The following is a 12385-nucleotide window of genomic DNA, read 5'->3' as shown; positions in this document are numbered from 1 at the left end:
GTTGAACGGAATTGCAGTACAGAGTCACAGAAGGCTAGCGGATGGAAAGCTGTCTGTTTCCACAAGTTATGATATCTCCCCTCCCCTCCCCTCCCCTCCCCTCCCCTCCCCTCCCCTCCCCTCCCCTCCCCTCCCCTCCCCTCCCCTTTCCTTCCTTAATAAACTGTCTCTATCTCAACCCACAGGATTCACTTTCTCATTTCTTTCCCCCATTCCAGAGAGGGAGGAGGGAGGGTGAGCAAAAAGCTGTGTGGTGCTTACCTGCTGGCCACGTTAAACCACAACACAGCCCCAGCAAAGGAGTCTGGCGAGTGATTCCTTGCGGCCCTGGGGCAATGGCAGTGACCCCATGAGCTGGGTCTGCCTCCCAGCCTGCCCAGCATGGCCCTGCAGAGTGTCCCTGTGCCCTGGGCACCACAGCCCCCTCACTCCGCAGAGCAGCACCGCCAGCTCGGGCTGGGGCAGGGGCTGGGGCTGGGAGGGCCCTTCCCTGAGTGTGTTCTAGGCCAGCTTCAGGCACATGGCTTCTGGATTTGAGCGTTATCTTTGCTGTGCACAAGGAGCTGAGAGACCGCCAACAGGCACGGGCCTTGAAGATTGCCTGCAAGGTCCCTCCTGGCCTAGCACCTGACTGGACTGGTACAGAACTGGCTCCCATGCATCAGAGAGGCTGGGAGTTGAGCAGCAGTGCCTTGGGCTGGAAGAGTCACAACCAGATCACTGCCTGGGCAGGTCCAGGGCCAAAAAGAGAATGTTTTGTAGGTATGTTAATAAGGGGTCAGTCGTGCCTCAGAAATTTCTAATCTAGTTGGAAGCAAATGGCTGTTTAATGGCGTGTGAAGTGACTTCTTTCTGAAGTAGCTGACAGGTCATCGCTTGACTCCTGGCTGGGAGCAGTGCCATTAAGCTCATCTCTCTGAATGTACCTGAAAGGCAAGTGCAGGTTACCTGCTTTGCATGTAGTTCATGCAATTCACTCTTCCTAAGTACCTGGTAGGCCCCAAAGAGGAAGAGGTCTTGGATCGGGGTTGTCATGTCAGAGGTGTCAGCATTTGCCTGAAGTCATCCTTCAGGGCTGTTTTCAGTTTTCTGTACAGAGGGAGCCACTGCCAAGATGCCTGGGGGAAAATGAACCATGTATAAGGGCCTGGGAAAAAGTTACCTTGGATCCAAAGCAGCCATTTGGGGACCAAAATTTGTAGGCAGCACACTTCTATGGTGGTGCTGGGCACTTTGTGTAGGGTGCTCCATGCTGGCTTAGGAGCTGCTTTTTTCTCAGTAACAGAGTAGCCAGCAGAGGTGAGACAGGTACCCTGAGATCATGAATGTCATGAGAATCCTGCTCCCAAACAGATGACCGATATGGGGAGGTTAGGAGAAGGCTGGCCAGGAGAGATGTGAGATCTGGGGGCGGGAAGAGGAGTTTGGGCAGCAGAAACTAATGATTTTGAAAGAAAGTATGTGTTTTGTAGGTGTTGTATCACAAAGTCGGTGGTGCTTCAGAAATTCCTAATCCATTCCTAAGGGAATATTTGTAAAGTGGATTGTGAGTTGAGCTCTTTCTGAAGTAGCCAACAGGTCATCCCTTGACTCTTGACTGGGATACGTGCCTTTAGGCTCACATCTGCCAGTGTCAGTGATAGACCAGAAGAAGGCACCTGCTATGCATACAGGTTGTGAGTTCCACTCTTCCTAAGTACTGGGTAGGCCCCATAAAGGAAGAGGTCTTGGATAGGGGTTATGTCAGAAGTGTCAGCTTTTGCCTAAAGTCATCCTTCAGGGCTGCTTTCAGTTTTCTACACAGAGGCAGCTACTGCCTTCAAGATGCCTGGGGGAAACTGAAGCATACATAAGGGCCTGGGAAGTTACCCTGGATCCATAGGAGCCATTCTGGAACCAAAACTTGTAGGCAGGATGTGCGCTTTTGTGGTGGTGCAGAACTGCTGGGCACATTGTGCAAGGTGCTCCTACAGACCCTTTGTGTCCTTCTCCATGCTGGCTTAGAAGCTGCTTCATTCTCAGGAACAGAGTAGCCAGCAGAGGTAAGACAGATACTCTGTGTTCATGAAAGTCATCAGAAAGCTGCCTCTAAGAAGATGACTGATACAGTGAATTCAGGATAAGCCTAGACAGGAGAGATGTGAGATTTTGGGGAGGGAAGAGGAGCTTGGACAGCAGAAGCTAATGGTTTTGAAGATGTAAGAATGATCAGGTAGTTTTCATCTCACTTTAAAGCTGACTTAAAGCAGTCACGTGAGGCCATTACCGTATTTTAGCCAGTAACCTGAATTCCATAAAACTAAAGGCTCCTCCACACACTGACAGGAATACTCTGCTCTAATATTTGACCGCAATATCCCTCGAAGCAAAAAGTCAGCCCATAGCCCCTTTCCCCTACCTTTACTGTCTTGCTCACCCTGATCCCTGCCCTTAACGCGATCATTAAAATGTTCTATTTAGCCCTTGCAGACCTAAAAAAAACCCTCAACCAAAGACCTTTCACATACCCTAAGCAGAACACATCCTAAGAAGAATACCCTACCCTCCAGCTACACATTTGATTAATCTCTAACCTAGAAAGGGAAACCTTAATCCCATACACGAACACCTAACACTGAAAGCCCCTATTCCCGTACATTAACCTTCTCACTTTTAACCCTTTTCCTAACCTTTAGGTGCTTTGCCCTTTTGGGCAGGGCAGGGATCGTGATCTTACTGGGCAGTCACATGGCATTCAAAGATGAATGCGAAGGGCCATGGATCTGATCAGCTAGTAGGTCACAAGGGGGAGACGGAGGAGGATGCTCTGATGAGCTCAGCTCTGCCTCAGGATCTCCTGCACCAGCAGGGGAGTGTGACTGTGCTGGTCACTGTGGGGTCACTTCTGTCTCTGCAGTTGATAGGGAAGCAGCAGGATCATGTCACAGAAAGGGACTGAGAGGTCACTTCTGTCTGTAGGTGGCAGGTCACCCTTGACTTAGAGCTGGGATCGGTACTTTTCGGCTGACATCTGCCAGTGGCCCTGGTAGGCCAACAAAAGGCACCTGGCTGGCATGCTGACTGTGGGATCCCCTCTGCCTACATACCCAGGAGGACCCATGCAGAAAGAAGGCCCACATATGGGTTGTCCTGTCCCTTCTGCTTGAGTCCATGACTGGACAGCAGCAGGCCCATGGCTTGGAAGATGCTGGTGCAGTGACTTCTGTCTGGTTGGCTGACAGGCCGCAAGGAGCCTGATGGATTGGGATGCCTACTTTAGGAGGGGGTTCCACCCTGATGGAGCTTTCTTTTGTAGTAGAAAAGAGTAGGAGAGAAAAAACTGCCACAAAGTGCACTTTGGAATGTTGGTGCTGGCCACGAGGAGGAAGAACTGTCCCTCAGAGTGTTGTGCTGCGTTGCCAGAGGTCACCCAAAGAGCGTCTGTGATCAGAGCATGGCTTTGTGTGAGAAGGAGCAGCTGGGGAGGGTTGATGAGACACTGGTGAAATGATGGAAATGCTGGGATGAGAGCAAGGTGGTGAACAGAGACGGGTGTCTACAGTCCTCAAAGAAATAGGTGAAAGTCATCAAAGTCAACAAAGTGCTCTGCCGGGCACTGCCCAGCCCAGCCCGGCCCCTGCCCACCTCTCCCCACCACCCTGCCCTCTCTCCAGCCCAGCCCAGCCCAGCAGCCCAGGCTGGGCTGGCCCCAGGGCAATGCCCTCCACAGGCTGCTGCAGGGCTCTGGGCACGGCCACCCCAGCCCCAGCCCCTCACAAGGCACCGCAGCTGCTGGGACAAAGTGTGGTGGTTTTACTCAGGTGGGCAGCCGAGCTCCACCACAACCGCTCTCTCACTCCCCCTCTCCTCAAAGAGGAAGGGGGAGAAAATACAACACAGAGAACTCGAGGTTTGAGATGAGAAAGGTTTAATTAAATGGAAAGGGAATGGGGAGGAAAAAAAAAAACGAAACAAAAGAAACAATCAGTCCGCGCGGGAGCACGGAGAGAGGGAAAAAAAATTATTCTCTACTTCCCATCAACGAGCGGTGTTCAGCCACGTCCTGGGAAGCAGGGCCTGAGGGTCCGAGCCACGGCTGCGCTCGCATCAGGCAGCACCCTGGGGTGTCACCAAGTGACGTCACAATGGGTGCCCACCCAGCCCAGGCGCGTGTCACAGTGGCACCCATTGTGACGTCACTTGGTGACACCCCAGGGCTCCGCCTTATATGACTGCAGCTGTGGCTCGGACCCTCAGTGTCGGTGCACGGCAGTGACGGACAGGGCAGGAGCACTGGGCCTTCGAGGAGTCCCCGAGCATAGCCCACGTCCCACAATGCCGCAACCGCCCGCCCGGAGGAGCCGCCGGTTTCTATTTGGGAACTCTCCCACTCCAGAGGCTGCTTCTGAAGGGGATGAGGAGGGAGGCATGCCCCCCAGGCAGCCCAGGCTGGCCTGGCAGGAGACCTGGTCTTCTAGGGGCAGCAACCGGCCAGCAGAGGACAGCTTGCTGGCAGTGGAAAGAACCCCAGTCGAGGCCTTTTTGCCGGAAGAGGACTGCAGCCCGGCAGAGGCCATTGCTCAGGCAGCGGGCAGCAGCCAGGTAGAGGAGAGCCAGGACGACGTACAGTGGCTGGATCCCAGTGAGTCAGGGTCTTCGGGATGGGGTGGGGAGGGTTGGGGACACAGAGACCCCTGCCTGACACCAGGACTCCTTCCCTGGGTAAAGCGGTGCTTGGGCTGACGGGGCCGAGCTTCCTCCGCAGCACCACAGAATCCCAGGACGCTTTGGGCTGGGGGGGACCTCGGCGATCACGATGCTTCCCCCCAGCCCAGGCTGCCCAAAGCCCACCCAGCCTGGCCGTGGGCAGTGCCAGGGAGGGGGCACCGCAGCCTGCGCCAAGGCCTCACTGCCCTGGGCGTGAAGGAGAGAAATCCCTGCCTGTCCGAAAGAAACCTGCCCTCTTTGAGGTTAAGGCCGTCACCCCTTGTCCTGTCGCTGCAGTCCATGATGAAGATCCCCCCCCAGCTTTCCTGGAGGCCCCTTTGGGCACGGGGAGGCCGCAGCGAGGTCCCCCCGCAGCCTTCTCCAGGCTCCACAAGCCCAGCTCCCTCAGCCTCTCTTCCCAGTGGAGCTGCTGCAGCCTCTGGGCATCCCCGCGGCCTCCCCACGTCCTTCTGGGGCTGGGGCCCTTCCTCTCCTCACCCCTGCATTCAGCCCTTCTCTGCAGCACTCTTTGCTTTCCTCCTTTCCAGATAAGGCATGGAAACTGTGCAGAGACAAGGCCGTGGAATTCATCAGGGCGTATGTCAGAGGCACAGAAAAGGTAATGGCAGCCGCTTGCATCACAGCTGTGCTCCTGGCGCTGCCCTCCAGGGGTCCCACACAGCCCCAGACCCCTCAAGGCTTTGGTCCTGCTGGCCGTGGGTGTCCCCCTAATGCTCTGTTGGTGTCTTTGTGGCTGCCAGGACGACGAGGAGCAGAAGATGCTGTTCCTCAGCAAAATCTGCGATCTGTGCAGATGTGTCACCGAGAAGGGTGTGCCGATGAACTTGAATGGCTTCTGCAGCAAACATAAGCTGGTGGAGAACATCATGGTGAGAGGATGCGCAGCGGGTTGGGGAAGGGGCAAGGCCCCCCGGCACCAGCCCCCTGGGAGGCGAGGGCTGGGGCAGCGCTGGCTCTGCTGCTGCTGGGTGTCGGCGGCTCCAAGGTCTCATCCTGCTTGTGCTCTGCAGGCGCTGCTGGAAAAGGAGCCCGTGGACAGCTTGCGCACAGCATTCCGGCAGAAGGCCATGGAGACTGTCGCCCTCCTCAGGTGCGTGCCCAGCCCCTGGTGGCAATGTCCTGGTGGCCCTGAAGCTGGCAGGGAGGCTGCCCGTCCCTCCCAGGGATGCCTGGCCAAGGGAGGTCCGTGTCCTCCTTCATAAGCCTCGAGGCACTGCGTCCAACAGGCTCCTCTCTCTCTTTTCTTCAGCAAGACCGTGCCAATAGTACTGCATGGCAAAACGGAGAGACTCCTGCGTGTGTGCTGCAAGAGCATCTTCTTTCTGCCTCCCGAGTCAGATGTGCCAGAGACAGAAAGAGCACTCTTCACTGAGGTATGTGCTGGGTGAGGTACCAGCACCCCCAGTCCTGCTGAGCTGCTGCCTTGCTTCCCCGTGCTGACACAACCAGAGACCAGTGCAGGGCCGGGGCCCAGATTTGCTTTCCCAGCCTCACCCTTTCCCCTTCCCCGACCTGATCTTGTGCTGCAGGAGGTCTGCACACAGCAGCTTTTTAGCCCCAAAGCCACCCCTGAACTCCAGAGGGGCTCAGAGCCAGCTCCTGGGGGTGAGGAGGGCCACAGAAATAATTCGATGCTCTTCTGTCCTTCCTGCAGACTATGAAAGCCATGGACACCATGCTGGCGGCCTTCGTACGCAACTTCCCCATCGCCAGTTTCAGCACAGAGTTGGAGAATATGTTGAAGGTTTGGCATTTGCAAAGAATTTCCAAAGAATCCTCTCAGGTCTCATTTGCAGACCACTGTCAACCCAGCAACTTCTCTCCTCGTAGGCGCTGCTGGACTTTGCCCACTCCAAAAACCCAGCTGTGCGTGAGAGAGCTGTGAGGATGATTGAGAGGCTGGGTGATTTCATCCTCTTGTATTTTGAGGCCGAGGTAAGGCACAAGGAACCCTCCACCCTTTCCTGCATCCCAGAGCATCCTGCCACTCAGGGGTGCCTGTGAGGCAAGCCTCGATGCACGTGAGTGCCTCAGAACCGTGAATCGAGGGTCTTCGTCCCTCCTTCGCCCCTGCTCTTCCCTTCCCAGGCCGTGCTCTCTCAGGGACTGGCTCTGCCTCCACTAAGCCCTTTGTCTCTCCTCCCTTCCTCAAACAGATCTTAGAGAACTTTGAAAACTATAGCGATGATGAGCCCACAGAGCTCTACATCCCCATCCTGGGACAGCTGCTGGGCATCCTCTTCATTTTCACCGGTGACAAAGATTCCATCAGATTCACAGCTTTAGAAACTCTTTCTCACATATACAAAATCATCAGAAAAGGAAGAGGTAAGAAGGTGTGGTGGGCAGCGTCCGTCTGCAAACAAACATCTACTGATTTGTCTACTTGTTTTCCCCGAGTTTAGTGGGGACTGTTAGTGTTAGGTTAGAGGTTGGACTCGATGATCTTGAGGTCTCTTCCAACCTAGAAATTCTGTGATTCTGTGAGTATTGTGAAGGATTGTTTTTGTGCTTGGTGGAGGCTGCCCACGGAATTCTGCCAGGTTCCCTGGCCTCCTCTGCTCCTCACAGCAGCTTCCCGCAGCATTCTGGCTATCGTTTTCCGCAGAAGCTAGACGCTCACCTGCCGTCCAGGAGCAGTTCTCTGCTGCTGTCCTTCCCAACCCTCCCCAGATCACCTACCACGCTGTTTTGTGGTGTCCCCCAGTCTAAGCCATCAATCGATGAGCACTTCCCAAACCGCATCTTCCCCGAGGAGTGAACAGCAGAGCCAGCCGTGCATCACCAGGGATGGTGACGCCCTCCAGAATGCTCCCTGACTGTTTGCTCCCTGCCGTCTTAAAGGCAGGTGTCAGGGGGCTTCCTGCACATCCTGACCCCGAGCAGAAGGGGGTCTGTGACACGCTGCTACCCCCACGGCACCCAACGCCATTGCTTCTCCTCCTTCTGCATCATCCCTGAGGTCCCTCTTGCTCCCAGCACTCCTCACCTTGTGCTTTACATCCCTGCCCACCACTCTCCTCGCCGTGGGTCTGAGCCTCCCTCCTCAGCCATTCCTAGTGAAAGTGCTTTTCACCATTTGGCAAGCTTGTTGGCAAAGATGCTCTTCCCTACTGACTCTTCGCTGTTTCCCCCTGTTTAGCATACTCACTGACAGAGGACATGGAAAATTATGCAGAGAGACACAAGAATTTGGAGGACACAGCATACCCGTTTTCTACAACATCAACTCCGTGTGAAATTGCCAAGGTAATGAGCTCTGGCCTTGCTGGGGATCTTGTCCGCAGCATCAGCAGGCATCTCGTGTGAGCAAAGGGGTCCAGAACCGGTGGGGCTGGCACGGCCTCACTCGCCCTGCTGAGAGGGTTCCTCTTGTCCCCAGGCTGGGGCTATGCGAAGGCTGCTCCCCTGTGTCCCGGCAGCAGCTCCAGCCCTCCTGGCCACCAGCAAGCCCTGGTTACCTGCAGGGCCAGCACTCTGGCACCATATGCCCCATCCTCACCCCTTCCCCCAAGGGCCCTCTCTCCAGAGCTGCCCTTGCTGCTCAGCTAAGCAGCACCCTTGGGACACTCAGTGAGGCATGTCTTCGCTCCTCCTTCTTCCCACAGGGGTTTGGAGGACATCTCTTCCCTGCTGAGAGGCTGGACATTGTCCTCACAGCCCTTGAAGCTTTACAAGACTCCAGCATCCATGACAAGCAGGGGGCCTGCAGCGTGCTGGACGCAGCCTTGGAGGACCCTTTCTACTGGCTGACAGATGTAAGTGGCCTGTGGCCATGGCCCTGCCCTTGAGCTCTTCCAGGCGTGGTTCCTCTCTCCTTCCCTGCCTCCCTCCCTGCCTCCCTCGTACATCGGGGTCTCTTGGGCTCCAGAAGCCACCTGAAGCCAGCAGAGAGCAATGGAAGGGGCCAAAGTTTGAGTGGCAGCTGTGGCAATGGCTGCGGTCTGCTGGCAACACCATTCCCACTTTGTCCCCCAAGGTGCCAACGATCGTGGAGTGCATCAGGAGAAACCTGGGCAGCATCCACACGGCATCGGCGCGGCAGTGCCTGGACTCCCTGCTTCTCCAGATGACCAAAGTGATGTCCAGGGAAGAAGTCAAGAATCTGCTGCAGTTCTCTCCACCACGTGACAGGTCCTGGCCTTAACATCCTTGAGGGCTTGTTCCGCGTCGGGAGATGCACCTGGAGACTCTCTGCTTGCCACACCAATGGCAAAGAGCAGGACATCCCCAAGGAGCACAGCCCTCCTTCCCACCAATGTGTTCCAGCCCTACTGGGCCAGCCAGGGCTGCAGCAGCCCAGCTGTCCAAGGCAGCCTAGAGTCCCCCTGCCCCCAGGGAACACCAGCTCAGCCCCCTCCTGCCTGCCCAGGCTGGGCCCTCAGTGCTCCCCAGGTCACAGGGGCTGCAGGACAGCCTGGGTCCTCTGGGGCTGGCCCAGTTTGTGGCCCTGCAGCTGAGGCAGCCTCACTGACAGAGGATTCTGGGCTTGCAGCACTGACCTGGCCATGTGGGAGGTGATCCTGGCCATGCCGAAGACCTTGGAGAAGGTTTTAAACATCATGATGGAAGACTTGCCGCTGCGCTACTGGTGCACCGCAGTCACCGAAGAGAACTGCATCCGTCGCTTGGCTGTGAGTTCCCAGATGAAACCTTGCTCCCAGCAGGGCTACGTGTGCCCCTTCAGGCACACAGGCACAGCCCTGTGCCCATCTACCCCCAAACTGCCAGCTCCCGCAGGACGTACGGACACATGGTCCCTGGGGCCGGCAAGCCCCCGTAGCTCCCCGCGCCTGGTGCCTCTTTGGTGCCAGCTGGCGCTGCCCCATCCCTGCCCAAAGGTGGGAGAAGAAGAGGCTGCAGGGAGCCCTGCAGGCCCTGCCAGGCTCTCACTGCTCTTTCTTGCAGATGCTGGCCCAGAATCACAGTTATGAGTTTGGTAACCCAGTGCACCTCCAGAGCTACCTGAGGCACCCAAGCCCAGAGATGCGCTTGATGGTTCTGAAAGGGCTCTGCACCGTGTCAGAGAGCCCTGAGAAGGTGAGCGGGCCATCGTCAAGCAAAGCCATGTTGGCAGCCTGGGGCTTTGCTCTTCTGCCCTCCCGTCCCTCCCCACTGCCACGAAGCAAGGCAGGAGGCTGGTGCTCAGGAACCAGAGCCCTTTGCCCAGGGTGGTCTCTCACTGCCTCACGGAAGGGAAATGGTGTCTTTCCTACAGGCAAGGAAAATTCAGGTCTTGCTGCCAGACATCCTGGAGGCCCTGCAGGACACCAACACAGACATGGTGCTGAAGGCCCTGCTTGTGCTGAGAAACGTGATGGCTCATGTGGAGAGGTGGAAGGACAGTGGCCTGGCTCTGCAGCTGGCTGAGAAGCTCCTGCCATTCTTTGACCACGTAAGTGTGCTGCGGGAGCCCGAGCCCTCAGCTGGGCCCCCTGTAACGAGGGCTGCCCTTCAGCCCGGCCCTGTGGGCAGCACTCAGGCAGGGCCTTCCCAGTCTCCTCGTCAGCCCAGGCGCTGGGGAGCTCTGCTTGGGCATGGCTGGTGCGGCTGGTGGCGAAAGTGGGGTGGCTGGCGGGCAGCCTGCGATGGCAACCGATTGCGTTGCCCTTCACGGGCACCAGGCCTTGCAGCTGCCCCTGAGCAGCTCCTCTGGGAAGGATCCAGCGCTGAAGCATCTCACAGTGCTGGGAGCTCCCTTCACATCGGCCACGCTAATGCTGAAATTCCTCCTGTCCTCCTCCCTGCCAGGCGTCCAGCCAGGTGCGGGAGCACTCCATCTGCCTCTTCCAAGCTGTGGTGGAGGCTGTGCTGCGGCAAAGGAAGAAGGAAATGAAGAGGACAGTTCACAGGAGCCTTCTCCCACTCTACTTTCACATGAGAGACCAGAGTGAGAGCGTAGCAAAGGTACAGATCTCAGAGCTGAGCAGTTATGTGGGCAAGGGTGTGCTGATGCCACAGGGTTGCTCTGGGGGATCTCTGGCCGGCAGCATGAGCTGCCTCCGATGGTGGCTGTCCCGTGGCCTTGCCTTGGCCACTGAACCCAGTGCACGCTGCCCCCCACCACAGCCTCCCATAACGCGCTGGGAAAGGCTCGCAGCCCTGCCAAGAGGAGGGGACAGAGGGTCTCAACTTGGTTTGCCCCAGCTGGGCAAACGCGCCCGGCCAGAGCCCGCTGCCTGCAGCCGCATCCTCGCTCCCTTCCTGCCAGCACAGAGCCCCAGGGGGCTCTTCTGCAGGCCCCTCTGCCCTCCCTGCCCCCAGGATGCTGGAGGAGACCCTGGAGAGGGTGTGCAAGCCCCGTGACCCTGCGTTCTCTCTCTCTCCAGCTGCAGCAGGACAGAGGCAGAGTAGAAGAATACCTGCAGCAGAGCCAGCCCTACCTGCAGGACACTCAGACCGACTTGCGACTTGAGGCCGTCAGATTCATTGGTGAGCCCAGCCCCTGGGTCCCTCTTGGGGCAGCCTTTGGCAGCCCCAGGCACTGCCCTGTTGCCCCCAGAGCCCCCCGACTGGGCCCTTGCTCCAGGGTGCAGGAGGGGGCACAGCCTGGCTGGCCAGGCCAGGGGCTGTGCTGCTGGGAGCGTGCTGGGGAGCGGGGCTCTGATGGGGTCTCTGTGTCTAGGTCTTGCTGCGCGCTACTGCAAGGACCAGAGCGAGGAGAAGCTGAATGAAATCCTCAGCGGTGAGTGAGGGCAGTGGGGGGTGTGCTAGGGCTGGGGGGACAGCGGCAGAGGCCCCCGTGCCTTGCCCTGCTCCAGGGAAATGCTTCGGGGCGGAGGAGCATTGCAGCCATAGGAACGAGGGAGAGGAGACGGGGTAGCCTGTGGTGTCAGGGAATGGCCTCCCAGCCTGGAGCTGGGCAGTGCCGCTGAAAGGGTTGAGTGTCCCTGAGGAAGAGTCAGGGGAAAGGGCAGTAAGGCTGACAGAAGGTGGGAGCCTGTTGTAGAGCACGCAACCAGGACGAAGAGGGAGATGAGACAGCCTACAAGCAGCTAGGAGCAGGGTCACGATCGCTAGCCCTTGCTCTCATGGGGAAGCACAATAGCGAGAGGAAAGAGTCCAGGAGATTCCTGGAGTGTGTGAATCCTCCCAAGGGATGGAGGCAGGTGGTGAGGGAACCAGCTTGTGAAGGTGCCCCACTTGACCTGTGGTGCGCAGGTGGGGAAGGACTGGTGGCTGCATTTGGGACATTGCTGAGCAGCAGCTTTCAATGGATTCCTTTGTCCCTCCTGCTCCTCCTGGCCTGGGGAAGAGTCGAGTGGGGCTGGCATGGTCTGCAGGGGATGCCTGGGGATCTCTGCAAGGAGTGGGTTTTCATCTCTGCTCTTCTTTCTTTTGCAGTCCTCCAGCCTTCATATAAAGACCCGGAACCCATGGTCCGTTCCCTGGCAGTTCAAACCACCCTGATCCTGACGTCAGGGCATAAGGCAATGTCAGGACGGAGATTTCCACTGCTGTGGTGCCGCTAGCCCCGCAGCAGTCCTCAAAAGAGCAATATATATTTTAATAGAACTAGGTTGTTGTCTCGTTATTCCAGCAGCTCCTTCACAGTGACTCGGTGCCATGACGCTGAGCTAACTTGGAGGCCACCAAGGACCCTGAGAAGTTCCCTCTGTTCCCCTGAGAAGGCAACTTCCTTGTGAGGGGAACAGAGGGCCCTATTTGTTAGCCTGAC

At 57.3% G+C, this 12385-nt stretch overlaps 1 protein-coding gene across 1 annotated transcript; it reads left to right on the top strand.

The window, feature by feature from the left end:
• Positions 1 to 4224: 4224 nt before the first annotated feature.
• LOC140000175 (maestro heat-like repeat-containing protein family member 7) lies at positions 4225 to 12280 on the top strand. Its single transcript, XM_072029956.1, has 16 exons — positions 4225 to 4621; positions 5235 to 5305; positions 5448 to 5576; positions 5718 to 5797; positions 5957 to 6080; positions 6362 to 6451; positions 6538 to 6642; positions 8316 to 8465; positions 8687 to 8841; positions 9203 to 9341; positions 9616 to 9747; positions 9926 to 10102; positions 10459 to 10689; positions 11037 to 11139; positions 11333 to 11392; positions 12052 to 12280. The coding sequence occupies exons 1-16, from the start codon at positions 4315 to 4317 to the stop codon at positions 12177 to 12179; spliced, it is 2181 nt and encodes a 726-aa protein (XP_071886057.1). The 5' UTR covers positions 4225 to 4314; the 3' UTR covers positions 12180 to 12280.
• The last annotated feature ends 105 nt before the right edge of the window (positions 12281 to 12385 follow it).

Source organism: Anas platyrhynchos, chromosome 33, assembly GCF_047663525.1.
Source record: "Anas platyrhynchos isolate ZD024472 breed Pekin duck chromosome 33, IASCAAS_PekinDuck_T2T, whole genome shotgun sequence".
NCBI lineage: Eukaryota > Metazoa > Chordata > Aves > Anseriformes > Anatidae > Anas > Anas platyrhynchos.
Note: the sequence above shows the minus strand (reverse complement) of the source record. Positions and strands in the feature narration are given on the sequence as shown.